We start from the raw sequence: 26,684 nt of genomic DNA, 5'->3' as shown, positions 1-26,684 counted from the left end.
AGTGGGGCACCGGCAACGGAGCAAGACTGTAGCTGGGACTCACGTTCGAGATCGGATTTCAGGAATGCCTCAGCTGAGGGGACAGCACAAGACCCTGCTTCTGGCTAAAACACCCAAGCAGGCCCGCTCCCTCCCACCCACTATGCCCTATTACCTTTTAATTTTGGTGCTTAATAGGCAATATATTTGCACGGTCCAGAACTCTGAAGCAGATACTAGGAAAATCCATCTTCTCTCCCTGTCCTGTACCCAGTTCTCCCCAGAGGCAGCCAGTCCTAGCAGTTGCCTGTGAATGTCTTTCTTGCTGATGCCAGCACATAGTTATTAATGCCATTTTGTTCATTGTGACACAGTGTCCTGCACTTTGCCTTTCCCACCTAACAGCACACCTGGGAGATCTTCCTTGGCATGCCAGGAGCTCCCTCATGTCTGTTTACAACTATATAATCTTTCACTGCCCAGAACACACTTGTTCCAAGCAACTCTGTATGTCCAGCAGGGGCAGGGAGGAGAGGAAGCTTCCCATCGCCAGGCACAACCCAGAGAGCAGAGCCAGTGGCCCCTGCACCCGTCAATCCACGCTCCCAGCCTCGGTTTTCCTATCTTTCCAATGGATCTCGTACAAGATCCTGAGGAAAGACAGTGATGCTGCTCCTTCAGTGACCACTGCCCTTCAGTCTGGTCCACCAATGTGAGCCTCTGCCTCATGACATGGGTGCTCCTGGTTGTGGAGGGCCTAGAGGGCTGAAGCAAGGACTTGTGTATTAAACCCCAGCCATGAAGGCCCTCATCATACCCAAGGGAAAAGCTTCCAAAAGCCAGTTGCAGGAGATGATCCCCTTTAAGAGCTCACCAGGAACAATCCTATCCAACACAGGCTCCCATTCAGGAGCCACAATTCTTATTCCAGAGTCCATCTCAAACAGGCAACCACCACCTAACCCACAAACAGCAGCAAGTGAAGCCTCCAGAGACTGCCAGGCAGACGGGCAGACACTGCCTGACATGGTTTGGCTCCATGTCCCCATCCAAATCTCATCTTGAATTGTATTCCCATAATCCCCACATGTTGTGGGAGGGACAAGGTGGGAGGTAATTGAATCACGGGGGCAGTTTCTCCCATCCTATTCTCATGGTAGCGAATAAGTCTCATGAGATCAGATGGTTTAAGGGGAAACCCATTTCATTTGATTCTCATTCTCTCTTTGCCTGCTGCCATCCATGTAAGATGTGACTTGCTCCTCCTTGCCTTCTGCCATGATTGTGAGGCCTCCCCAGCCACATAGAACTGTTAAGTCCATTAAACCTTTCTTTTGTAAATTGCCCAGTCTCAGTACGTCTTTTTTTTTTTTTTTTTTTTTTTTTTTTTTTTTGACAGAGTCTCGCTCTGTCACCAGGCTGGAGTGCAGTGGTGCGATCTCGGCTCACTGCAACCTCCACCTCCCAGGTTCAAGCGATTCTCCTGCCTCAGCCTCCCAAGTAGCTGGGACTACAGGTGCACACCACCACGCCCAGCTAATTTTTTTAGTTTCAGTAGAGACGGGGTTTCACCATGTTGGCCAGGCTGGTCTCGATCTCTTGACCTCATGATCTGTCCACCTTGGCCTCCCAAAATTCTGGGATTACAAGGGTGAGACACCACGCCCAGCCCTCAATATGTCTTTATCAGCAGCATAAAAACAGACTAATACACTGCCCTTTTCTGCAGTCCCCCAAGGCTGCCTCCAGGCTCTGGAAGCTGAGCTGCAGGGTGCAGTTTAACAAGAATCCCCAAGTCATGGTCAAGAGACAGCCTCCCCTTCCCTTCCCCAGGCACTCAAAAGCTTCTTAGAAAGTTACATGACAATCTGTTCTCCTGCACAGTGGGTAGGCAATAATTTGGGGGTGACGAACTTTTCAGGAACTGTCTCCATGAACTAAATCTTTCCACGAATCCACTTAAAGGACAGGGAACTCTGATTCTAGGAGCCTGTGGCAAATCCCTCTCCCACTTTCTTTTTCACTTAAAATCAGCACTTAACTCTACAGCTTCACTCACATGGTCTGCTGAGAGCACAGCGGAGCTACAAGCCCACCTTCGTTCAGTGGTTCATTAGCCTCATTCTCTCAGATGGCACAAAACAAACGATGGGCCCTCCTCCTCTCTCAAGAATTTCTCTGTGTGAATCTTAACTAGTTACATCCATCGTTTTTCCCTTAATTCTTAAATATTTATGGTCAAGTCTGAATGCTTTCCCTGAGGGTAAGGCAGCGTAAACAGTTTCCTGGGTCTCAGCGCAGGAGAGTAATTTCATGTAAAGGAAGAGAAAGGGGAGCCACTTTCTGACACCTTTCACAGACTTAGGAAACGCAAACCAACAAACCAGTAACAGAACCCCACCCCACTAAATCGGGACGATTATGAGCAGCCCTAGGACTCTGGCCTGTGTTGCCTCACTGTTTTCAAGTTTGTGGTCAAGATAACTCTAGAAAACGAGCAAGATGCTTAGTCACTTCTCCAGAGATGCAAGAGCCCAGTGAAGATGGAGTACATATAATTTTTCCTGATTTTTCCACACTCTAAATATACCAGGCATGACCATTTTATGAGCAAGCTATATTATATCTAATACATTTGTATGCTCCCCTTAAAAAATGACATGCAGTATGCAAAGAGCACTAAAAATAAAAGTACAGTTACACATTTCCATTTTTCCTAAAATGTCTTGTTTGGCCACATACACCTGCCCCCGCCCCGACCCTTGTCTGCAAGATTTCTAAAAATGCTCATCTCGGTGGCTCATTAACAGACCTACACCCAGGTACACCAGGGCTGACCTTTCACAGGGAAAATGTGATTCCAACTACACCTTAGTCTGTGAACACACCCCGACTGGCTTTCATAAAATCAGATGATTTGAGCAACAGGACAGCTCACTGCCTGCAAAGAGGCAACTTGGTTGAGCCAGTGTAACTGCTAGAAATAAGGCCTTTGCCCCCCACCACTGACCTCAGCCCCTCGCTCCCACCCCCGGGTTTCTTGAGAATTAACCTGCTGTGCGTGGACAGGCTCTTGAACCTTCGGATCTATTTCACAGCCTGCAACAAGACCTTCAGTGAATCCAGATCTAGGTGATGATGAAACCACACTGACTCCTTTCCACATTCTGATGAAAATACTCTGTAAAAAGCCTAATAGGGCTTTCAAATGATTCCAATGTAAATGTTTCCTTTTTATGGAAGGGATTCAAACTGCTTCTAGGTAGAGGGAACATCTGTAAAAGCTAAATGAGCTAGAATAAGGGAACTTGTATATTTCCTTTTCAAATGCCACTGTCTTATCAAGCAAAGGTTTCTCCACTTGGAGAATTCTCTTCTTCTGAGTTTGGGGGGAAAAGTGGTGATCAGAAGGTTTGACCAAGATACGGTGGATTTTTCTCCTCCCTATGGGCTGAGCCAACTGAGAGGGAAATGGGGAAATGAGCTATGGGGAGAGCTGAAGAGCTGGCCCAGAGGAGAGCCTAGAGCAGCGTGAGGGCGAGAGCCACGGCGTGGAGCAAGCATCCTGACTCCCACAGACTGGCCCAGAAGTCTGAGTGCAAGGTAAGGATTCGGCCGAGTCAGGAAGAAGCTCTCTTATCAAGGCCAGGGGCAGAGGAGGATCAGAGGAAGTGAGATGTGATAGCAGTTATTAGAAAAGCACTACATTCAGCTGGGTGTGATGGCTCACGCCTGTAATCCCAGCATTTCGGGAGGCCAAGGAGGGCGGATCACGAGGTCAGGAGTTGGAGACCAGCCTGGCCAACCTAGTGAAACCCCATCTCTATTAAAAATACAAAAAAAAAAAAAACTTAGCCAGCCGTGGTGGTGGGCGCCTTTAATCCCAGCTACTCAGGAGGCTGAGGTAGGAGAATCGCTTGAACCCGGGAGGCAGAGGTTGCAGTAAGCCAAGATTGCGCCACTGCACTCCAGCCCAGGTGACAGTGCCAGGACTCCATCTCAATTAAAAAAAAAAAAAAAAAGCAAAGCACCACATTGACCCAGGCATTTCATTTCTGAAGAGTGGCCTAGTGAAATCACAGAAATGAAATACACTAACGTTGTATCCCCCCCGATAGATGCACGGAGAAGAACACAACATCATTTCCAGCGTGTTCCCACCAAAGCTGCATCACCTGGACCTAACCACGAGGAGACACCAGGCAGACCCAAACACAGCCATTCTGCCAAACCAGGAGCCTGGGCGCTTCGAAAATGTCAGTGTCACGAAAGACGAAGAAGCCCGAGGAGCTGCTCCAGACATGCACGAGACCTGACGACTGACGTGCCACCGCCCGAGCTGCTAGGACACTACTGGGAAACTGGCGACCTGAATGTGGACCGTAGATGAGGGGGTGGCACTGCACCAACGCCAACCTTCCTGAATTTGATGAGCGCGCTACACACTCTTCTGTAAGAGAATGCTCTTGTTCTTGGGAGATATGTGCTGAAATATTAAAGAGTGAAAGATCATTGTGGCTCCAACATACTCTCAACTGGTTCAACAAAAAGCAAAATAACAACGTGTGTATATACGCTGAGAGAGAAAGAAGGCGTAAGTGGCTTTTAGGACATGTTAAAAATGGATGTTGACATCAGGCACAGTGGCTCATGCCTGTAATTCCAGCACTCAGGAGGCCAAGGTGAGAGCCCATGAGTTCATGACCAGCCTGGGGAACATAGCAAAACCCCATCTCTACAAAAACAAAAAAGTAGCACGTGCCTGTAGTCCTAGGTACTTGGAAGACTGAGGTGGGAGGATCGCTTGGGCCCAGGAGGTAGAGGTTGCAGTGAGCCATGATCACACCACCTGTACTCCAGCCTGTACAACAAAGTGAGAAACTATCTCAAAACAAAACCAAAAAAAGGACGTTGAAAATATTAAAGACAGAATGTTCGCAATGGAAGAATCCAGCTGAAGGGTACCATGGAGCTTACTATTCTTGCAGCTTTTCTAGAGGTTCTCTAGGTATTTTATTTTTTTCAAAAATAAAAGGTTTGGTTGAGCATGGTGGCTCACATCTGTAATCCCAGCACTTTGGGAGGCCAAGGCAGGTGGAATACATGAGCCTAGGGGTTTGAGTCCAGCCTGGGTAACGTGGCAAAACCCGGTCTCTAAAAAAAAAAAAAAAAAAAGCCACAAAAATACAAAACAAACAAACAAACAAAAACAGTAGGGCATAGTGGCACATGCCTATAATCCCAGCTACATGGGAGACCGAGGGGGGAGGACTGCTTAAGCCCAGGAGGCAGAAGTTGCAGTGAGCCAAGATTACACCACTGCACTCCAGTCTGGGTGACAGATCAAGACTCCATCTCAAAATAAAATAAAATAAAATAAAAGGTTAAAAGTCACTAACCTATACGTATACATTCTATTGCATAATAGTAACATATTATTTCAGGTGCTTTAATAAAGTTAGACTTTCGGTGAAATAAGAAAAATTAAAAGCATGCGTCATGGGCTGAACTGTGTACCCCCAAAATTCGTATGTTGAAGCCCTAATCCCCAGTATCTCAGATTGTGACTAAATGGGCCTTTAAAAGGTGATGGAGTTTAAATGAGCTGTCAAAGCAGGCCCAGATCCAATCTGACTGGGGTCCTTAGGAGAAGAAGCTTGGACACATACAGAGACACCAGGGATGTCATGTGAAAGATCACACGAGGACACAGCAAGAAGGTGGCCAAGGAGAGAGGCCTCAGACAAGAGCAACCGTGCGGCACCTTGGTGTTCCACATGGCCTGTGGTATTTTGTTATGGCAGCCCTAACAGACTCACAGCATGGGTAGGCTCTTTCTCAGTTAATTAGACTCTAATAATAACCTAATAACCTAGTAACTTAGCCTTCTAATAACCTAACCAGTGGCTTTCAAATATTTTACCACAACCCACGGTCAGACGTAAGTTTTACAACGCCCCCAGCACATGCACACATTCCACTCCATGTAATGACAGCTTCACAGAACAACACCCATACCTCTTATGAGCCTATTCTGTGCTAATACTTTATTTTATTTTTATTTTTTGAGACAGGGTCTGGCTCTGTTGCCAGGTGGAGTGCAGTGGCATGATCTCAGCTCACTGCAACCTCTGCCTCCTGGGTTCAGGCAATTGTCCCGCTTCAGCCTCCCGAGTAGCTCAGACTACAGGCATGTGCCACCACGTCCAGTTAATTTTTGTATTTTTTAGTAGAAATGGGGTTTTGCTATATTGGCCAGGCTGGTCTCAAACTCCTGGGCTCAAAGCAATCTGCCTGCCTCAGGTTCCCAAAGTGCTGGGGTTATAGGTGTGGGCCATTGCGTCTGGCACTGTGCTAATATTATCTATTCTTGTCTATTCTGATTCGTTCTTTTTAAAATGCTGGCAGGGCCCACCTATTGAGTTCACAATCCGCCAGGTGGTCCGGACCTGCAGGGTGAATGTAGCTGGTTCAGCCAGCGCACCCCCTACCCCCAAGGCACACTGCGCTGTACAGTGACCTCCAAGCCTATCACCATGGTGGTAGGTGCCATCCCAGCCTTTGAAGTGGCAGCACTCCCCTGCCCTGGACCCAGTGCCGGATTTCCATGCAGCACCCCACTTGGAGAGAAGCTGCACGTTGGACTCTCTGGGGATGGGGTGCAGTTTGACAACTCCAACACTGCCATCAACAGCTGGGAGGCCCTGTTGAAGCAAACAGACAACGGGAGGCCCTGCAGAGCCTTCCCCAGAGACCTACCCCAGCGGAATGCACCATGCACTTGGGTGCACCCGTGGTGCCCGATGAGAACATGATGAACAGTGGGTGGCTGAAGGGCAGCTGCTCGAACTCCAGCTGCGGGGCCTGCTCGCTGGTGCCGGTGGCAAGAAAGTCATCCAGAAACACACTGTGGGCCGAAACGCAGGGAAACACACCATGAATGTCCCAGAATGCTGGACCAGACTCGCTGATTCCACCCGTGCACTTCCCTCTGTTTCTACCCCAGAAAAGCCAGGATTCCAGGGGGATGGTGGCCTGATTTGGAAACTTTCTGGGACCAGGGGAGACAGTCAGATCTCAGAGATTCAAGCTAATTGAAGGAAAACTCATTGAAAGACTGAAGGTTTCAAGTTGCTTAATCAGCACTGCTGACAGGGCCAAGGGCTGTCTTCTAGAGAATCTTTTAAGTGTTTTCATAACCACCATGGAGAAGGATCACTTACAATGAACAAGCCATGTGTGTACCAACACTGCTGAAGGAGGCTTTGGAAATGGCCTTGAAGTCTTCTGAGCCCATGTCCTTTGTTTGCTATTGATCACCTGATTAGCAAATGCTTTGTTTCCAATGATTGCCCAAAAGGAAGCACTCACCAAGTGGGTCTGAAGTAAGATGCTTCCCCCATGGAGAAGGGAGAGGAGGAGATGCTAGATTAATGAGCCCTTCCTACAGATGTGGGGCCAATTTCCTGAACCACAGCTCAATGACAGAGAACCGCTCAGCAAATATCGTGTGTTATCACTAACTTACTAGATCCTGAGGTTTACAATAGCAAGATACAAATATCTGTGCAAGAACAAATAAAATTAATCGCAGCTATTGACTGTCACCCAGGAAGTGTGCCTAGGCTTACCCCCAAAGCTGACAGGCAGCATTGTTGTAGGTGGCCAAGAACCACCAAAGGGGCGACACAAACAGGAGATTTGTTTTCTGCACTAGAAACAGCCGCAGAAGCCACAAGCCATCTTGGGAAAAGGTGGTTTTCTATTTTGAGATCAGCAGCAACATCCATCTCAAAACATTGGCCCTATACTCAATTGACAAATGGACTTTCTCTCAGGGAAGGAGGTGGGAATCAGTTAAATGCAGCCTGCAGCCATTTGCTAGGGATAATTACTCTGAAATACAAATGCCATACAGACTAAAATGAAGAATTTTGCTGTCTTGCATGAGAAGGCATCCTTAAAGATAAAGGTTTCTCCTGGGGAAGACACGGCAGTTTAAAAAGGGCATCCAAAATAATTCAACTCTAAGCAAGAAACAAACAAAGCCGTCTGCTCCAGCATGTCAGGAGAACTATTCACTGTGGAACTTTACAGCCAATGAAAACCCCGTCCCACCTCTACCTCCTGTAAGAATCCCATTATAAAGTGCCGGATCTAATCAGATACTTCACACAGAGAAAAGCCTTTTCTGTTAAATGGCCCATAAATCACAGTACATAATGATTCCCTTTGTTAAAGCCCTTCTAAGAATGAAAAGCCCACAGGGTGGCTCCCTCGGCCCTGTCAATTCTCCACAGATGGGCATGGACCCGTTTCTGCTTTATCTGTGGCATCCACAGTCAAAGGATGGACTGCAGTGGGAGTCCAGCCCCTGGGGTGTCGGGCTAAATGAAGTGGCTAACACGAGTCTGCTGGATGCCCTCATTTTATATCAACTGCTGATGAATATTATTCAGAAAAAATAAAAGCAGGGCCAACCAGGGGGCTGGTAAACCCTGTCTGGTTTTCCTCCTAGCCTCCATGCATCATGGCCTCCATCCATACACCTGGGACACTAAATCCGAGGTTGCATGAAATAAAGCCAGCGCTCTGGCACCTGGTTGTAATTTATTAAGGTCGGCAGGGTCCCACAGTCCACAGGGACAGGCACCTGGGCCTGCCTGTGAAGGATCTGCCCATCCTGACTCAGGTGCTTCAGGCGACAGAGCCCACCGCAGCCGCACAATGACAGGCCAGGATCACTGAAAGCTGACTGTGCACGCTTTGCAGAGCAGCGGCTTATTTAATCCTCCCAGCCAGCCTGAGAGGACGGTGCTGATAAGAGTGTGGATGTTTGTCCCCACCCTCATCTCGTGTGGAAATGTAATCCCCAATCTGCAGGTGGGGCCTGGTGGGAGGTGTTTGCATCACGAGGGTGGATTCCTCGTGAATGGCACGGACCATCCCCTTGGTGATGAGTGGGTTCTCACTCTGAGTTCACACGAGACCTGGTCATTGAAAAGTGTGTGGCACCCCGCCCCCTGACCCCCTCCACTCCTGCTTTCCATGTAAAGTGCCCTCTCCACTTCCCTTCCGCCATAATCACAAGCTCCATACAGCCTCCCCAGAAGCAGATGCCGGCACCAGGCCTCTCACGCAGCCTGTAGAACCATGAGCCAATTAAACCTCTTTTCTTATAAATTACCCAGTCTCAGGTATTTCTTTATAGCAAGGCAAGAACGACCTAATACAGGTACCAGCCCATCTTCATTTTACAGATGGAGACACAAGTCTCAGAGAGGTTACTTGCACAGGGTCACACAGCTGAGAGCTGAACCTGACAAGTCGCATCTGGAGACCATGGCCCTCGCCAAGCCACCACTTTGCCTGCAGCACCCTCCAGGCTCCGGAATGTGCCCTGCACACACAGCTGTCCCCAGATCCTACTTATACCTCAAAGCCACCCCCAGATGCCACCTCCCCAGATCCTACAGAGAAGCAACCAGGCCCTGCTGTCAACTCCTGGGCACATCCTGTCCTTCCCACTCCTAGTGGTCACAGCTCATCCTCCCTGCAGGTGGGTCTCACCTCTCCAACTAGACTGCAACTCCAGGAGGACAGGACACATGATTTGTACCTTGTGGTGCCCCTGAGAACACCCTGACAGACGGTAATAAGCCATGCACCAACTACCGCTTGCTGGAACAAAAAGGTCTCTGCCATCTCCTCCGCTCTTCCACCTCTGGTCCCTGTGGCTGGTATGAAGACACCCTGCCATGTCTACACAGCCCCTCCTCACCAGGCCTCAAGGAGCCGCGTACGAGGCGCCCTCCAGTGGCCCAGACCCAAGGCTCAAGGGAAAGCTTACCCCGCGGGGGTAAACGCCTGAGCTCAGAACCCTCTCCCCACAACTGTTTCAAGAAAAATTAAAGGAAGGTAACTCCAAGAACTTTGGGATAAATTCGACTTTGACTAAACCAGAATCCATTTCCTTAATCTCTATTCAAAATTAAGAGTCTTACAATTCTATTTGGTACACAAAACATGCGGTTTATTCTCTTATAAATGTCAGAAAAGCCAAGGAAGATGTCATCAGCAAACACGTGCATGTCCCAGAAGGTGAAAAATACATATACGACTCGTATATGTATTTTTCACCTTCTGGGACATGCACGTGTTTGCTGATGTGCATGTGCACCTGTGCGCATATGCACATGTATAAATGCACATGTATGTGTACACATGTAGATGTGTGCCTGCATCGTGTGCACGTGTGTGCAGCACATGCACCCACATGTGCACATACATGTACACATGATTTCCAATGCAGAATTTCTGTGGCCAATCTGGGAAGTTGGGCTTGGCCCCATCAGAGCCCCCTACACAAGGAACACCAGATCGGAAGAGTGAGGGTTCCTGGGACCATCTCTCTTCCGCCACTCATTCACTATGTGGCCTTGGGGGATTCGCTCTGGGGCCTCAGGTGCCTTATCTACAAATGCTTTTAACTAAAACCTCCTCCACTTCTAAAATTCTCTGAGTGACCCCAAGTGGAAGATCCAGAGGCCTACTTCCCCGCAGGAGCTCCAGTGGGTTCCACACGGACCTGAGGGTCAGAATGCGGTACATTACCTGTTTGGAATCTTTGAAAGGTCTATGTTCTCTCTGGAGGACACGTAAGGAATCACCACCACTTTCTTCAAGTCTGGTAGGCCTGGAAGGAGCAAGAGGAGAAAACACAAGGTTACAGGACAAAGATGCTTGGCTGCTGCTTTTTTTTTTTTTTTCCACAAAATGTAACACAATCTGGGGCAGAGAATATAACACAATTTGGGGCAGAGACTACCCAGGTTGACTCCTGGTAGACGCTTATGTACCCACACACACACCCAGCCATGCCGGCTGGGAGCTAGAAGGGCCACACACCTTTAACCACCTGCTGCAGCTTTTCCATGTGGTTATGCTCTTTGCCATTATAGACAACAGCCTCCACAGAGAAGATGAGCTTTGGCTGAATTTGAGAAAACCGGTCCAGCACACCCTGAAAGCAGGAGGAAAAACTCATCATTGATCATCCAAAAGGCAAAAACCAGCAGGCATGGTGATGGATGCCTATAGTCCCAGCTACTCTGGAGGCTGAGGTGGGAGGATTGCTTGAGCCCAGGAGTTCAAGGTTGGAGTGAGCTATGCTTGCACCACTGCATTCCAGTCTGGGCACGAGTGAGACCCTGTCTCTAAAAAAACAAAACGGCAAAAACCTTCAGTAGCCAACAGGACCACTGCATTTCACAGGAGAGAAAGGGCAACATCATCAGTGCATGACCAGGTCCCTGTGTCCCCAGCACCCGTAGCCAATAAAGAAAGTCGATGAGGCCAGGCACGCTGGCTCACACCTGTAATCCAAGTACTTTGAGAGGCCGAGGCAGGTGGATCACTTGAGGTCAGGAATTCAAGACCAGCTGGCCAATATGGTGAAACCCCATCTCTACTAAAAATACAAAAATTAGCCAGGCATGGTGGCACATGCCTGTGGCCCCAGCTACTTCGGAGGCTGAGGCAGGAGAATCGCTTGAACCTAAGAGGCGGAGGCTGCAGTGAGCCAAGATCGTGCCATTGCACTCCAGCCTGGGCAACAGAGGGAGATTCTGTTCTTTGTTATTTTAAAAAAAAAAAAAAAAAAAAGGCAGGCATGGTGGCTCATGCCTGTAATCCCAGCACTTTGGGAGGCCAAGGTGGGCGGATCATGAGGTTAGGAGTTCAAGACCAGCCTGACCAACAAGGTGAAACCCCATCTCTACTAAAAATACAAAAATTACCCAGGCATGGTGGTGTGCACCTGTAGTCCCAGCTACTCGGGAGGCTAAGGCAGGAGAATCGCTTGAACCCGGGAGGCGGAGCTTGCAGTGAACCAAGACAGCGCCACTGCACTCCACCCTGGGCGACAGACAAAAAAAAAAAAAAAAAAAAAAAAGTTGATCAAAGCACAACTTATATCTGAGAACAACCACCATGCCAAGGAAGGCATCAACATCAAGAAATACCAGAAGTATTTACAGACATACACTGAAATAGGAAGAGTATAGAGTGTGTGTTTGCACTACCAAAAAGATTCCCCACTTTACAGAAAGAGCCTGTTAGCACAGCTCCGCTAGTGTATACAAAAGAAGATTCATCTTCCAAAGAGGCCACAACAGCAAAGCAAACATGGCCCACCAGCAAAGTGGCCCCATATTTTGGTTCTCGGAATCTTCAATTAAAGAGGAACCTGAATCCTCCAAGCAGTGCATTTATGCCAACCAATGGCATAAGCCTACACGTGCATACACTAGTTAACAAGCCCTATCTTTTTTTTTTTTTTTTTTTTTTTTTTTGAGACGGAGTCTTGCTCTGTCCCCCAGGCTGGAGTGCAGTGGCGCGATCTCGGCTCACTGCATGCTCCGCCTCCCGGGGTTCACGCCATTCTCCTGCCTCAGCCTCCCGAGTAGCTGGGACTACAGGCGCCCGCCAACACGCCCGGCTAATTTTTTGTATTTTTAGTAGAGACGGGGTTTCACCGTGTTAGCCAGGATGGTCTCGATCTCCTGACCTCGTGATCCGCCCGCCTCAGCCTCCCAAAGTGCTGGGATTACAGGCTTGAGCCACCGCGCCCGGCCAACAAGCCCCATCTTAAAAGGCAGGATCGCCACACCCATGTCTCTGGTCTGTACTGCACGTGCAGTCTGCAGTCCAGCCAGGGGCATTGCTTTCCTGAAACAGGGGATTCCTCCCATGCAGGCATGGGCTTGTTCTTGGAACTCATAACATTCACTGACACTCCCTGAGTGTTAATCCAGATTATTAATTATTAACAGACTATTAATGTTAGTAACAGATTAAAGCACTCTCAGACAAGGCTTCTATTCACTTCCCTCCTAGCCATCCTCAAGGTTACACTGTGTTAAGAGACTGCCATCTGCAAACATGGGTAGGCATCGCCCAGATGGCTGCTATTCCCTCGCACATGAGCCTGATGCAAGCAGTTCAAGACCAACACCTGGGGCTACCCCCAGGGCACATACAGTGGCCCCAGAACCTCTGAGTAAGGACTTCACAGGACAGGGCTCTCCACCCTGGCTGCCTGGTAGCACCACCTGCGGTGGGACTATTAAGTTAATTAAGCTCATTAGGATAACTAATTAACGGGTCAGGAGCGGCGGGGCATTTGTTTTCAGAACTCCCAGGTGACTCTTAGCAGGGAAGCAGAAGCGCTGACTCCGCGGGACTCTAAGGGGCAGAGTGTTGGGGGAGGGAGGCTGGGCAGCTCAAAGTGTGGTCGGTCCCCCGGGCAGCCAGTTGGCCTCACCTGGAGCCCCAGACCTAATGAATCGGAAACTCTGTAGGGCACCCAGCAATCTGTTCTCACCAGCCGTCCAGATGATCCTGAGGTGTGATAAAATTTGAGAATCTCTGTGCTAAGAGTTCTAGGACTGAGAGTTTACTCAACACTGTCCGATTTCCCAAACTAGAAGCTGAATTAACAGAGAAGAGTAGGGAGTAGAAAGCATTTGTTTATTCCATGTGCTAGGTGCCAGGCACCATGCCAGGGAACCAGACAGACAGGGTTCCCACTCCCCGGAACATACGATCTATCAGAAACACAACAGGAAAACAATTGCAAATGTTATTGTTTTCCATTTCCAATGTTTTCAGTAAACTACACTCAAAATTAGGTAGCCAGGGAAAGAAAAAGAGAAGGAATTAAAGCCATAAGGAAAAACTAATGATGGACTTGACCAACAAAACCAAAAATCATTTTTCCAAAACAACCAATAACATAAGCTTCTTAGCAGGCATGGTGGCTCGCGCCTGTAATCCCAACACTTTGGGAGACGAGCTTGGACAGCTACAAAAAAATTTTTTTATTGAATTAGCAGGGCACCTGTAATCCCAGCTATGCGGGAGGCTGAGTGGGGAGGATTACTTAAGCCCAGGAGCTCGAGGCTGCAGTGAACTATGTTCGCACCACTGTACTCCAGCCTGGGCAACAGAGAAAGACCCTGTCTTAAAATAAAATAAAAGTAAGCTTCTTGAAAAATCTGATCAAGAAAAAAACTAACATTTCAGCCGGGCACAGTGGCTCACGCCTGTAATCCCAGCACTTTGGGAGGCCGAGGCGGGCAGATCACTTGAGGTCAGGAGTTTGAGACCAGCCTAACAAAAATTGAGAAACCCCGTCTCTACTAAAAATACAAAAATTAGCCAGACACGGTGGCCCATGCCTATAATCCCAGCTACTCGGGAGGCTGAGGCAGGAGAATCGCTTGAGCTGGGGAGGTAGAGGTTGCAGTGAGCTGAGATCATGCGGCCTAGTTGATAGAGCGAGACTCCATCTCAAACAAACAAACAAACAAGGAAACCTAACATTTCCAGCTGCCCCTTGCAGAACACTTACTGTGTGTCAGGTGCTGCCCTAAGCACTGGACCGATATTCGCTCATTTACTGCTCAGAATAACCTTGGACATGGGTGCCCTTATCACCCTCATATTGCAAATGACTAAGCTGAAGCATGTGGCCTCTCAAAATTAGAAATCACACTTGACTACAGAATAAAAGATTCATGAGCCAGAAAACAATGTTTAATAGGTTTTGAAATCCAGATAGAATGGATGACTTCTCAAGAAAACATAAATTACCAAAATTTATTCAAAAAGCAGCACCACAGCTGAAGTGACAAAGGTCTACCTCCTTCAGGGACACCAGGGTGGGCAGCTCTGCAGGCAAGCACCACCAAGTCTCTAAGCTACAGCATCCCTTCTGTGTAAGCCATTACAGAAGGCAGAGAAAAACAGGAAACACACAAACCAAAAGAGAGAGAGACTACAGACCAATGTTATTGACGACAGCAACAGGCTAACGGAGGGGGAAATGGCCTGATTATCTTGGAAGCTTCTGATAAAAGGCAACATGCTTTCCACCCATGCTTTAATCAGCTGGAAACTGAAGGAAACTTTCTCACTGACAAAAGGTATCTGGCAAACACCTGACGGCACATATCGCACTTGGTAAAAGATGAGATGTCCAATGAGAAAAGGACATGCAAGACACCCTCCCCCAGCCCACCTGCACCTGTGCCGAACACCCCCACCTATGTCCCGGGGTGGGAACTAGAAACAGTTTGCCCCCTGCACACAATGGGAACAGCTGCACACAAAATCTGTGAAAGTCACCGGAAAAACCACTAGAACAAATCAAAGTTAGGCAAGGTGGCCACATATAACTCAATCCAGCAAAATAAACAGTGGTGTTAAACCCCAGCAATACAGTTTGAAAAGGTAATGAGGGCCAGGAGCGGTGGCTCACGCCTGTAAACCCAACACTGGGAGGCCAAGGCGGATGGATCACTTGAGGATCAGGAGTTCAAGACCAGCCTGGCCAACATGGTGAAACCCCATCTCTACTAAAAATACAAAAATTGGCCAGGCGTGGTGGCGCACGCCTATAGTCTCAGCTACTTGGAAGGCTGAGGCAGGAGAATGACTTGAACCTGGGAGGCAGAGGTTGCAGTGAGCTGAGATCACGCCACTGCACTCCAGCCTGGGTGACAGAACAAGACTCTGTCTCAGAAAAAAAAAAAAAAAAAAAAAAAGGTAATGAGAAAAACAGAACAAAATAAAATCAGAAAGTCACTAAAGGATTTTTTTTTTTTTTTTTAAGACAGGGTTTTGCCCTGTCACCCAGGCTAGAGTACAGCAGACAGATCACAGCTCACTCAGACTCAACCTCCCAGGCTGAGGATCAGGCTGTGCACCACCACACCCAGCTAATTTATTTCTTTTTTGTAGAGATGGAGTTTCGCCATGTTGCCCAGGCTGGTCTCAAACTCTGGGACTCAAGTGATCCATCCGCCTCAGCCTCCCAAAGTGCTGGGATTACAGGTGTAAGCTACCCAGCCCAGCCCTCTGAAGAATATTTAATCTGGGAGAGAGATAGAAACAAACACTGGTTCGGATCCACTTGTTAAAGGGTGTATACTGGATAGTAGAAAGGTGATGAAAGTTAAAAAAGAAAGCAAAGAAAAAGATAAAAAGGTGTACAGTGGAGAGAAGCAGAAACGAGACTGGTCTGAAGCTACTGCGATGGTCTGAAGCTACTGCGATGGCACGCGTGGGAGATGGCAGTGCCTAGCCAGGGTCACGGAGGAAACGAGGAACCGCTCAATCAAACGTATGAAGGAGGACAGTGGAGAGGCGGCAAGAATAGCCAACAGTAGGGAAGGGAGTGAAAAGGTGTGGGGCACAGCCCGAGCTCCTGGTTTGGCAGGGGTGTAGTGGCGGGGGTTACTGAGATGGGGCTCCCCCTGGGGACTTGTGAGCTCATCTGGGGCTCCCTGAGTCTTGAGAACTTCTGGCAGCCCCGCCAGTGCTGACTGGACAGGGGGAAGGAAGGCTGGAAGTGGTCTCAGGATGCACAGTCATGACAGGAACGAGGGGTCTTCCTCCAGCTGAACACCTTGACCACTGCGGAAGGCACGGGAGGAGGCACAGACCCAGCCAAGCCTCTCTCTACTCCCGCCACTTCTCTGCCCCTCAGCAAAGCTCATGGCGGGCAGGTGGGGGACAAGGGAATGACTGTGACATTACAGAGATGGCCTTGGAGCCGCCCCAACGCACCTTTTTTTTTTTTAAGTAAAACCATTAAGTAAAACATTGGCCAACTTCAGCATCAGTTTAAAGAAAGTGCATGGGACATGCAGGTGACAGGAACTTGGCCCCTGGCCTCAGGACATTGGGCCTTCGGTCACCGTCTACCTCCTCCCTCCTCCATTTCAAGGGTACCCCCAGTACCCCTTCCTCAGTGACGCCCTTGGTGGACAAAGACTATTTCCTACTACTTCTTCTACTCTAAACTGCTACACAGAGGTGGCTGCAGAAAGCCACAAAATGGTGCCCCCCAGGAGTCCAGCAGCAACAGGCCGAGTCTGCAGGCAGGTGGCACCCTGGTCCCACCAGCATTTACTCCACAGGCCACCAGGGCTGGTCCTCCTTGGGTCTGATGCTAACATACACCCTGCCCAAAATCATCAGAAGATAATGTCCAGAAATGGCCCTTCCTGGCACCAAACCCTCCTGGACTGAGAATGCCACCCCTTCCTCCTCCCCAGCCACCTCTGATGGGCAGGAGACCGGGACAGAAGCATCCGGGAGAGAAGCCTCCACCCCCTAGACCAGTGCCTGGGCACTGGCACTGGAAGAAGGCATCCAAACAGAAGCTCACCCCCAGCCAGGTGTGCCCCTCTTCCCCATTCTCAGTGCCCAGATGCACCCCCCAAGAGCAAGTGCCTGCCCTTCCTGGAAAGACACCACGTCCACTTAACCAAGTGCATGCACAGCGATTTCTCAGACTCTTTCATGTCCTGCTGGGACTTGGGTGTCCCTCTGTTTACTTCTGACACTGTCTCTTTGCAAATATCAAGGTAACACATTCAACCTACTCTAAGGCCATGGTCCTTACTCCTCCCTTTCCTGGCCACATGGCCCTGGACAAGGTACCCCTGCACCTGGCTCCCTCCAGCCCCAGCCACCCCTTATGCAAAGTGAGTCCCAACACTCCTGACACCCAAGCTCCCTCACCCACAGGTAAGGGGCCTGTCCAGACCTTGGCTGTGGCGAACACACAAACCCCGAATGGCATGTCTACACTGGCGCCCTCTCTGTGCCCAGGATTCTAAGATGGACTGAGAGTTCTTGGTTTAGTGGGGAAGAAATGATTGCCAGTAAAACATATTGAGCATTTACTGAATCCTTACTATGTGCCAGGCCCCAGTCTGAGCTCATTAGAGGCACTTACTGCCCTTCACAGCCTTAAGAGAGGGGCAATAAGGCCGGGCACAGTGGCTCACGCCTGTAATCCCAGCACTTTGGGAGGCCAAGGCGGTCGGATCACGAGGTCAGGAGATCGAGACCAGCCTGGCTAACACGGTGAAACCCCGTCTCTACTAAAAATACAAAAAATTAGCCAGACATGGTAGCGGGCGCCTGTAGTCCCAGCTACTTGGGAGGCTAAGGCAGGAGAATGGTGTGAACCCAGGAGGCGGAGCTTGCAGTGAGCCGAGATTGCGCCACTGCACTCCAGCCTGGGAGACAGAGTGAGACTCTGTCTCAAAAAAAAAAAAAAAAAAAAAAGAGGGGCAATAGTATCCACTCCCTATCCCTGATAAGGCAGGAACGGGGTGAGTGACTTGCCCGAAGCCTCACAACTGGCCAGAGGCATGGCTGGGCTGCAGCCTGGCTTGTCTGATGTGGGTGGTGGTGCTCCTCACCACTGTGCTGGCTCCACTCAGAAAAAACTAATACCATACATGGAACAGAAAATCAAAACAGCAGAACAGATTCGGGTGCTGAGATACTGCAGCAGACTGAATCAGGAGGAAGAGGAGGAAACCCAGAAAGCTGCTGAAGACAGCATCTCCTAAGCCTGGCATCAAGAATAAGCGGGTCCCACAGAGTAGGCGGGAGGGAGAAGAGGCTGTTCTGAACAGAGGACATAGAGATCAACACCCAGGGTCAGGTGGAGTGGGGCCCAGAGGAAGACCTGCCAGGAAGCCTGAGGCCAGGGAAGAAACAGAGGGAGCAAGCCTGGGAGAGCCCCAGAGGGCAGTAGAGAATTTCCACAAGGAAACTGGGATCTCAGAGAACCAGCCCAGTACAGGGTGACCAGGATCTCAGGGTGAAAGGACTGAGACTGCCAGTGATCTGGGGCTCAAATACCACAGGACCCCAGGCGCAGTGACAGTGATCAGGCTACAAGACAAGTGTTTCTGAATCAGAGGTCTGGCCCCTGGCCCCATGAAAAGACTCAGGGGTCCTCTGACACAGCTGAAGTTTTCCTGGCTAGACCAGCAGGGATCAAGATCTCGAGCATCCAAAACCAGCTGTCAGCCTGTCCTGGCCCAGGAGAGCTGCTCGAGGATGGCTTTCATGTTGCAACAAAACAAACACACCTATGAACATGTGTCTGACCTGAATACGGTGCTTAGCAACCAATCAAGCATTGAAACCAACAGCCGGTGTTGAATCATGCTGACAGCCACCCAGAGCGAGCGAGAATGGCTGTCCTATTTACACACACACACACGGCCACCTGATTGCACTTCAGGAGGACGAGGCCTGCAGGCTACAGGCTGGGCTCTCTGCTGTGCAGGGATCAGAGGGTGGCCTTCCCTGACATCTCTGAAAATGGCAAGGCTCAAAGGTAAACAGTGAAACAAAAAACCCAAAGCCATCTAAAGACTCAGGACCTAGAGATCTTGCTGGGGCTGGAAAGGTTGGGAACCCTGAGAACAGAGCACTTCCCCAACCTGGCGACGCCCTCCGAGACCAAAAGCATTAGTAAGGCAAGCTGGGATGCCCAGGCAGCCAGCAGAGAACGGGCAGAAGGAGGTGGGCAGCGGTGGGAGAGAGCCCGGAATGGGTAGAAGTAAAGCACAGGGGAGTGACGGAGGCCAGAAACGCGTTCCCCCAGTGTCATCGAGTAAAGATGGATGCCCCAGCACTCCCTGGACAGCCCACTGCGGTCTGTGGCTCTGCAGCAGAGAGGGTCCCTTCAGCACCCAGCGCAGCCAGCCGAGGAGCTCTCAGTGGAAGGCATGTGAACCCACAAGTCTAACGATGTGACTCCATCAACAGAGACCAGAAGTCAACGCAGGATTTGTAGGAGAGTGGCAATTTCCCTTTACAATATTCTCTGAGATTCAAAGAAATATAATTTCAAAGCAAGAGAAAACATGATTTCAAAGGGAAGACATTCACGTTTCATTGCAGTTGCTGAAGAGCGCCCCTTACTGAAAACGGGGCACCATCTGAAGTTTAACACAGTGATGCTGGAAATTAAAAACAAGACCTCTTTTTTAAGTAGAGATCTGCAAACCGATGCAGGGAACTGTCCACGAGCCCAGAACCCATCAGCCTTGGCTCAGTTCCAGCCCCACCTCGTCAGCAACTCCAGGAATTCATCCCTGTTCGTTTTAGCCCCTGAACAAGGATGGTAAACGGAGGGTGAGCAGAGGCTTTGGCGCAGTTGACCTGTGCCAGGTCCTTACTCAGCTCTGACAGCGGGTGTCCAGGTGTCTGTGGGACCAAGCGCTGTGAACATGGCATCCACGCAGGGCCTCCCACGCTGGGTGCATGCGGCCAGGAGTGCTGCCCAATAATGCCTGCCATGAAGCCACCAAATGCCGACAGACTCCCTGCCAACCGGCTAGATCTCAGTTCGAGTGCGAGTAACATGCGTCACACACACCCCCGTCTCTGGCAAGATGGAGTCTATACCTCAGACACTAGCAAAATGAGGGATAGAGAGAAGCGTCTCAGCAGGAGGGCAGGTGGCCCTGTTTTCTGACCTGAGACGTAGCCGCAGGGCCTGGGACTATTCACTTCCCAGAAGCTGCGGGAGCCACGGGGCAAGCAGAGCCATGCTGCCATCTAGTGCGCCCAGCAGCACGGCCAGCACTTCCCGCTCCAGAGGCGGCTCGGGGAGGCTGTGATTCCAGAAAACCCTGGACCAACCCCGGCCAGGAAGCAGTGTCCCAGAGACCATGTTTGCTACAGAGCCATGCATCCCTCCTGGGTCCTGCCAGGATGGGCAGATCCTGCCAGACTGGAGTCAGCGGGGAGTGACGTGCACAGGACAATGACCCAGAGAGGCTGGATGCCGCTGTGAGACAGGCTGGGGTCCAGCCCTGCCACTGCAGCCATGCAGAGTCAGAGGCTCTCCCTCTCTCCACCCTCTGGCCTAAGACAAACCACCAAAGGCCGATTCCAGGAGCTCTGACATCACCTCTCCAGGGGGAGGGGGCTACACTCCAGCCCTGGGAGGCCATGATCACTCCCCTGCCACACACGGCTCTCCCAGCCTCTCACAACCCGTTTACAAAAGGTTAGTCATAATCTAACTCAAAACACACCCATCTCCCAACTAGTTAAAACAGTAGCTAACACTTACTGGGCTGGCCTGGGGGGTCACACCCTGTCCCCAGCTCCACACAAAAGTGGCTCCTGCCGTCTGCACGGGCTCCCTGCAGTTGCACTAACATTGCTGCTGTTCTCCCTCTGGGGACACCAGGACGCTTGCCCAAGGACACTGATCAAGGAAGCCACATGGAGCAGAGGCAGCCAGCCTGCCCGGCCTTGAGCACACCCTGTCTCGCCCTGGGGCCCTTCCCTCTGCCCTGGACAGCCTGGCTCAAGGTCAGCTGAGGGGTCTGAGTGTCCAGGAACCCCACCACTCCAGACCCTCCCACAAGGACACCATTGGCCCCAGCAGCCCAGGCAGCTCCCACAGAGGGCCCTAGGGACAGGAGAAGCCACAGGTTGAGTTTCTGTCTCAGGTCAGTCCCTGCTGACCTGGGGAGGTCCTGGGGTGAGATGGCCTGGGAAAGAACACAGGAAAGTTCCAGAAGGCAGGGCACGGCCATCCAGCCACACAGTACAGATCTACAGGGTGGCCACACACACCCCTGAACCCAGCAGGGCTCCATCATCAGCCCAGCTGGTGCTGTGGCCTGATGCATGGCTGGCCAGTCTCACTTCTCCAGGCCTGTGTCTGATCTCTCCTCCCACATTGTAGAGAAAGGACACTCCTCCTCCAAAACCTTACTGAAAAAGCAAGCCTCTAAGTGGACATGATTTCTAAGCTCATACCCAAAAGCCTCACCTGTGGACAAGCACAGACACCTACTCCGGGCACTGGGTTTTAAAGGGCCAGCGCCCACACCTGCAGCTAGTGCTGCTGACTGACGCACGGCACAGGGCCCGGCCCAGAACAGAGGCAGCTGGCACCAGGAGGAGCGGTCAGGGACATGGATGCTGCATGTCCTGTAACAGGGTCTCACGGCTCCTGAAGGTCCCTGACGCCCCAAGGCTCTGCGGCCAGGAGAGGGCCCTGGCTGGGGAGTGGGGACCCCAGGAAGACCCACTCTGTGGTTGCTTCATTTGCCCCGTGGAGAGACCTATAGGCTGGGGGGCCCCAGTGGGGATCAGCACATGCTTCCGGCCCTGCCTGGGCCACTCTGGGCAGCTGGACACTCTGGGGCAGTCTGGGGACAGAGAGGCCACCCTCCCGGGGTGCACACCCACACAGCACGGGTCCAGAGGAAGGGGCTGGTAACAGCAGAAACCAACACAAGGAGGTCCCGGGGAATTTCTGCAGGAAGGACTTTGAGAACAAAAATCTAGAGAACTGTCCTCAGAGGACACACACTTCGCAAACCTCACGTGGTCACTAAATCCCAGGTAAGGAAGACAGGGCTCGACCTTACCAGACCTTAACAACACTGGCTGCTGCATACGCCACCTGCCCACGTCTTCGATGAACACGGCGAGGCGCAGGGGAACGTCAGGACTGCTTGAAAGAAGAACCAGACGCAAGTCCTTCTGGCTTCTTTCCCCATAGAGGCGGCTGCAATACCACCTCCTCCCGCTGGGCTCACACTGCTGTCCGGCTCCCCTGGGAATTCAGCCCATGCAGCCCCTGCCCAGGATGCTCACAGGGCAAGGGGTGCCCCCTCTGTCACAGACCCAGACTCACATTCACACCGAAGTCCGGGGACGTGGAGCTCCAGATGGCGCCAATGCTTGCTGCAGCCAACATCGCCTCGACAGCGTGCTCACTGTTGGGTAAATAACCTGCGGAGAAAACACAGGAAGAAGCCTTGGGTTCAGGGTGTATGGGAGGTAGCAGATGTCCAGAAGGTTCCTCTGAGAGCCAGGGTCAGAGTGGAAAGGGGGCTGGCCTTGAACTGCCTGCGAATCCTGACCAACAGCCCCCACCCAGCTGAATCGCCTGCTGCCAGCCTGTCCACTCCCCACCATCCCCCTGCAATCCATTCTCCATGCTCTGATGACAGTGACCCCGTGGCCTCTCCTCCCTCTGCTCCCCCTCCCTTCCTGGGATCTGGTCACAGCAGCCTTCTTCTGACTCCTCAGTTGTCCTAATTGCCTCCTGCCTTTGCACAGCTGTCTGACCTGCTGAACACTCGTCCACGCACACCAGCAGTCTCCACTCAGTGTGCACTCATCCTGCAGCTCTTCACTCAAATGAAACTTCCTCAGAGCAGCCTTCTCCAAGGCCGTCTTGCCCCCAACCCGGTGAACTCAGGTCCCCCAACTAGTTACCTGCAAAGCACACTGTATTTCTCCTTCACCAAACTTAGCATAACTGCAAATGAATAATCACCTGTGTAACTGGCTGTTTAGTATCTGGTTCTCACATGAGGGCTGGGACTTTGCCTGTTTTGTTCTTTGCTTTACCAAATGCTTTTTACCATGCCCTGCACATCAAGGGTCCTCAGATATATGCTGGCTGGCAGATGGATGGATAGATAGGTGGAAGCAAAGAATAAAGGACAGATGGCTGGCAGATGGATGGATGGATGATGGATGAGGGATGATGAATGGAGGATGGATGGATGAATGAATGGATGGATGAATGAATGGACGGATGACAGATGGAGGATAGATAAATGGATGGAGAGATGGATGATGGGTGAATGGGTAGGTAGAAGAATGTATAGACAGTTGGATGGATAGTTGAATGGATGATGTATGAGGGATGATGAATGGAAGATGGATGGATGAATGGGTAGGTAATGAGTGAAGGATAGATGAGTGGATGGAGAGATGGATGATGGGTGAATGGGTAGGTAGAGAAGAATATATAGACAGTTGGATGGATGGATAGTTGGATGGATGGTGGATGAGGGATGATGAATGGAAGATGGATGGATGAATGGGTAGATGATAGGTGGAGGATAGATGAATGGATGGATAGAGGGATGATGGATAAATGGGTAGGTGGAGAGAAGAATGTATAGACAGTTGGATGGATGGATGGTTGGATAAATGACGGATGAGGGATGATAAATGGAAGATGGATGGGAATGAGATGGGATAGAGGATGGGATGGAGGGGGGGGGGGGGATGGATGGAGGATGGGAATGATGAATGGAGGGGGGGGGGGAGGGGGGGGGAGATGATGGGATAGATGGATGGATGATGGTAAATAGAGAAGAAGATAGAGGATGGATGGAGAATGATGAGAATGGAAGATGGATGAATGGGATAGGGAATAGATGGATGGATGGGATGAGGATGGTGGAGAGAAGAATGTATAGATGGATGGATGGATAGTTGGATGGATGATGTATGAGGGATGATGAATGGAGGATGGATGGATGAATGGGTAGATGACGGATGGAGGATAGATAAATGGATGGATAGATGGATAATGGGTAAATGGGCAGATGGAGAGAAGAATGTATAGACAGGATGGATGGATGGATGAATGATGGATGAGGGATGATAAATGGAAGATGGATGGATGAATAGGTAGATGATGGGTGGAGGACAGATGAATGGATGGATGGATGGGTAGGTGGAGAGAAAGATGGATAGATGGACGGGCAGATCGATGGGTTGATGGATGGCTGCACAGACAGGTGGACTGGTGGATGGTTGGTTGGATGGATAGAGAGGAGAGGGAATGAAGAACACAAGCAGTACTGTCAAGAGCCATATTCAAGCCTACAAGGCGCAGAGGTCCTCAGGCTCTCCATCTCCTAGCAGGCTGGCTTTCATGACAACAGAGGCAGGGAATCCTCATGGCCACAGGAGACTATGATCAATTAATCAAATCACTCTACACATTCCAGAGGAAAGGATCTGTACAGTAGGACAGAAGGCAGTCGCAATACGAAGGGTCATGGCCAAGGCCTCATCAGAGCAAGGTGCAGCTGCCCAGGTGCACCCCCAGGGGTCCCTGGTCAGCTGGCTCCCTTTTTCCCTCCTTCTCCCCCCTGCAGTGGGTATTTCTGTTTGTCTAGATTCACACGCAACTCCCCTGCTGGGCCATAAGCATCCAAGGGGCAGGGATCACACCACCATGGGGTTCCACCCACATCTGGCAGATGGTTGGCGTTTGCTGAGTTTGCAGCAAAGATGAGACTTGGCTATGAGTGTAAACTGAAACATCTCAACACTGTCACCCCCAGGGGCAGGGCAGGACTCAGTGCCCAGGGGAGGCTGCTTAACCAGCTGACTCCATGCGGCTGACAAGTGAGGAGGAGCTGGCCCTTCTCCCATGGCACATCAGACACCAACCCTGGGGACCACTTCACAGACAAAGGAAAACGGAGCTAGACACAGCTTTAACTCCATCTTTTGAAGACTCTAAAGCATCCAACCCCATTTAATCCGCAGAATCATTTTCTAGTGTTTTCTGGAAAACTCAAAGTCCCAAATCCTAGTACCTGTGATCAGGTCAAATCGGTATCCAACTGAGACCCACAAAATGGCTGGGGCACAAGGGACCAGCTCAACTCTGAAGGGTCCAGGGCATCGGGGCCAGGCGTCTCCTCAAAGAAAGCATAGCTCAGAGGAACCTTGGCTGTCCCCAATGTAACCTGTTCTGTCTCTCCTTCACTCAGAAATGTTTGCTTCAAAAGAAGATTTTTTTTTTTTTTGAGGCGGAGCCTCGCTCTGTCGCCCAGGCTGGAGTGCAGTGCCGCGATCTCGGCTCACTGCAAGCTCCGCCTCCCGGGTTCACGCCATTCTCCTGCCTCAGCCTCTCCGAGTAGCTAGGACTACAGGCGCCCGCCACCACGCCCAGCTAATTTTTTGTATTTTTAGTAGAGACGGGGTTTCACCGTGGTCTCGATCTCCTGACCTTGTGATCCGTCCACCTCGGCCTCCCAAAGTGCTGGGATTACAAGCGTGAGCCACCGCGCCCGGCCAAAAGAAGATTTTTTTAAATGAGAATTGTGAGGGAAGAAAAAAACTGGAGATAGAATATTTTGCATTCTTTGCAAGACCTTAAAAGTGTACAGATTAAATCAGACGACCAAGAACCACCCAAAAAGTGAGGTTTCAGCCTCAAAACTGCATCTGTGACTAGACGAAGTGGCTCATGCCTGTAATCCCAACACTATAGAGGCCACGGCAGGAGGATCTCTTGAGCCCAGAAATTTGAGACCAGCCTGGACAACACAGCAAGACCCTGTCTCTACCACAAATACCAAAATTAGCCAGCCATGGTGGCATGTGCCTGTAGTCTCAGCTACTCAGGAGGCTGAGGTGGGAGGATCCCTTGAGCCCAGGAGGTTGAGGCTGCAGTGAGCCATGATCACGCCACTGCAGTCCAGCCTGGGCAACAGAGTGAGACCCTGTCTCACAAAGAAAAAAAAAAAAGCCTGCTCTGATGATCAGCCCAATACCCATAGTCATTCACTCAATAAACACTTCTTAGATGCTGCTGGGTGCCAGGCACTCTCTATGAAGATACAGCAGTGAGGAGAAAACGAAGCCCCTGCCCTCTAGTACCGAGGACACATGCGCACAAACACACCAAGATCCCTGCAGGTTCAGGTGAGCCACGAGGACTACGATGAAAGCAGGTGCAGAAAGAGTGGGATGCATTTTTCGAAGGCTAACCAGGAACGGCCTCTGAGGAGGTAACGTTTGAGCGGCAATCCTGATGAACCAGGGTGAACCCTGAGGATAGGCCGAAGGAGAACAGGCCGCCAAGGGCTGAGACAGGAGGCAGCCGGCATGCCCATCGCTGGATTCCTTTCTAGTCAGCTACCAAATGCTGAGCACTAACTCCATGCCCAGTCCTGTTACTCAAGGGGGAGGCGGGGCAGGATACGGGGGCCTGGCGCACAGGATTCTTGGTCCAGCCGCTTACTGCACTT

General features: G+C 50.7%; 1 protein-coding gene across 2 annotated transcripts in view; it reads right to left on the bottom strand.

Annotated features, from left to right (window-relative positions):
* The window catches only part of AACS (acetoacetyl-CoA synthetase), an 80,217-nt gene that overhangs the window by 30,385 nt on the left and 23,148 nt on the right, over positions 1-26,684 (bottom strand). For both annotated transcript variants that reach the window (XM_003276260.4, XM_012510106.2), the window contains exons 5-8: positions 22,526-22,623; positions 10,888-11,002; positions 10,594-10,675; positions 6,739-6,886 (exon numbers count right to left, since the gene is read on the bottom strand). In XM_003276260.4, coding sequence (XP_003276308.1) covers positions 6,739-6,886; positions 10,594-10,675; positions 10,888-11,002; positions 22,526-22,623 — 443 coding nt within the window. The remainder of the gene's footprint in view (positions 1-6,738; positions 6,887-10,593; positions 10,676-10,887; positions 11,003-22,525; positions 22,624-26,684) is intronic.

The sequence above is a fragment of the Nomascus leucogenys genome, chromosome 10 (genome assembly GCF_006542625.1).
Source record: "Nomascus leucogenys isolate Asia chromosome 10, Asia_NLE_v1, whole genome shotgun sequence".
In the NCBI taxonomy this organism is placed as follows: Eukaryota; Metazoa; Chordata; class Mammalia; order Primates; family Hylobatidae; genus Nomascus; species Nomascus leucogenys.
The sequence above is the reverse complement of the archived record's forward strand: the minus strand, read 5'-3'. Positions and strand labels throughout refer to the sequence as shown.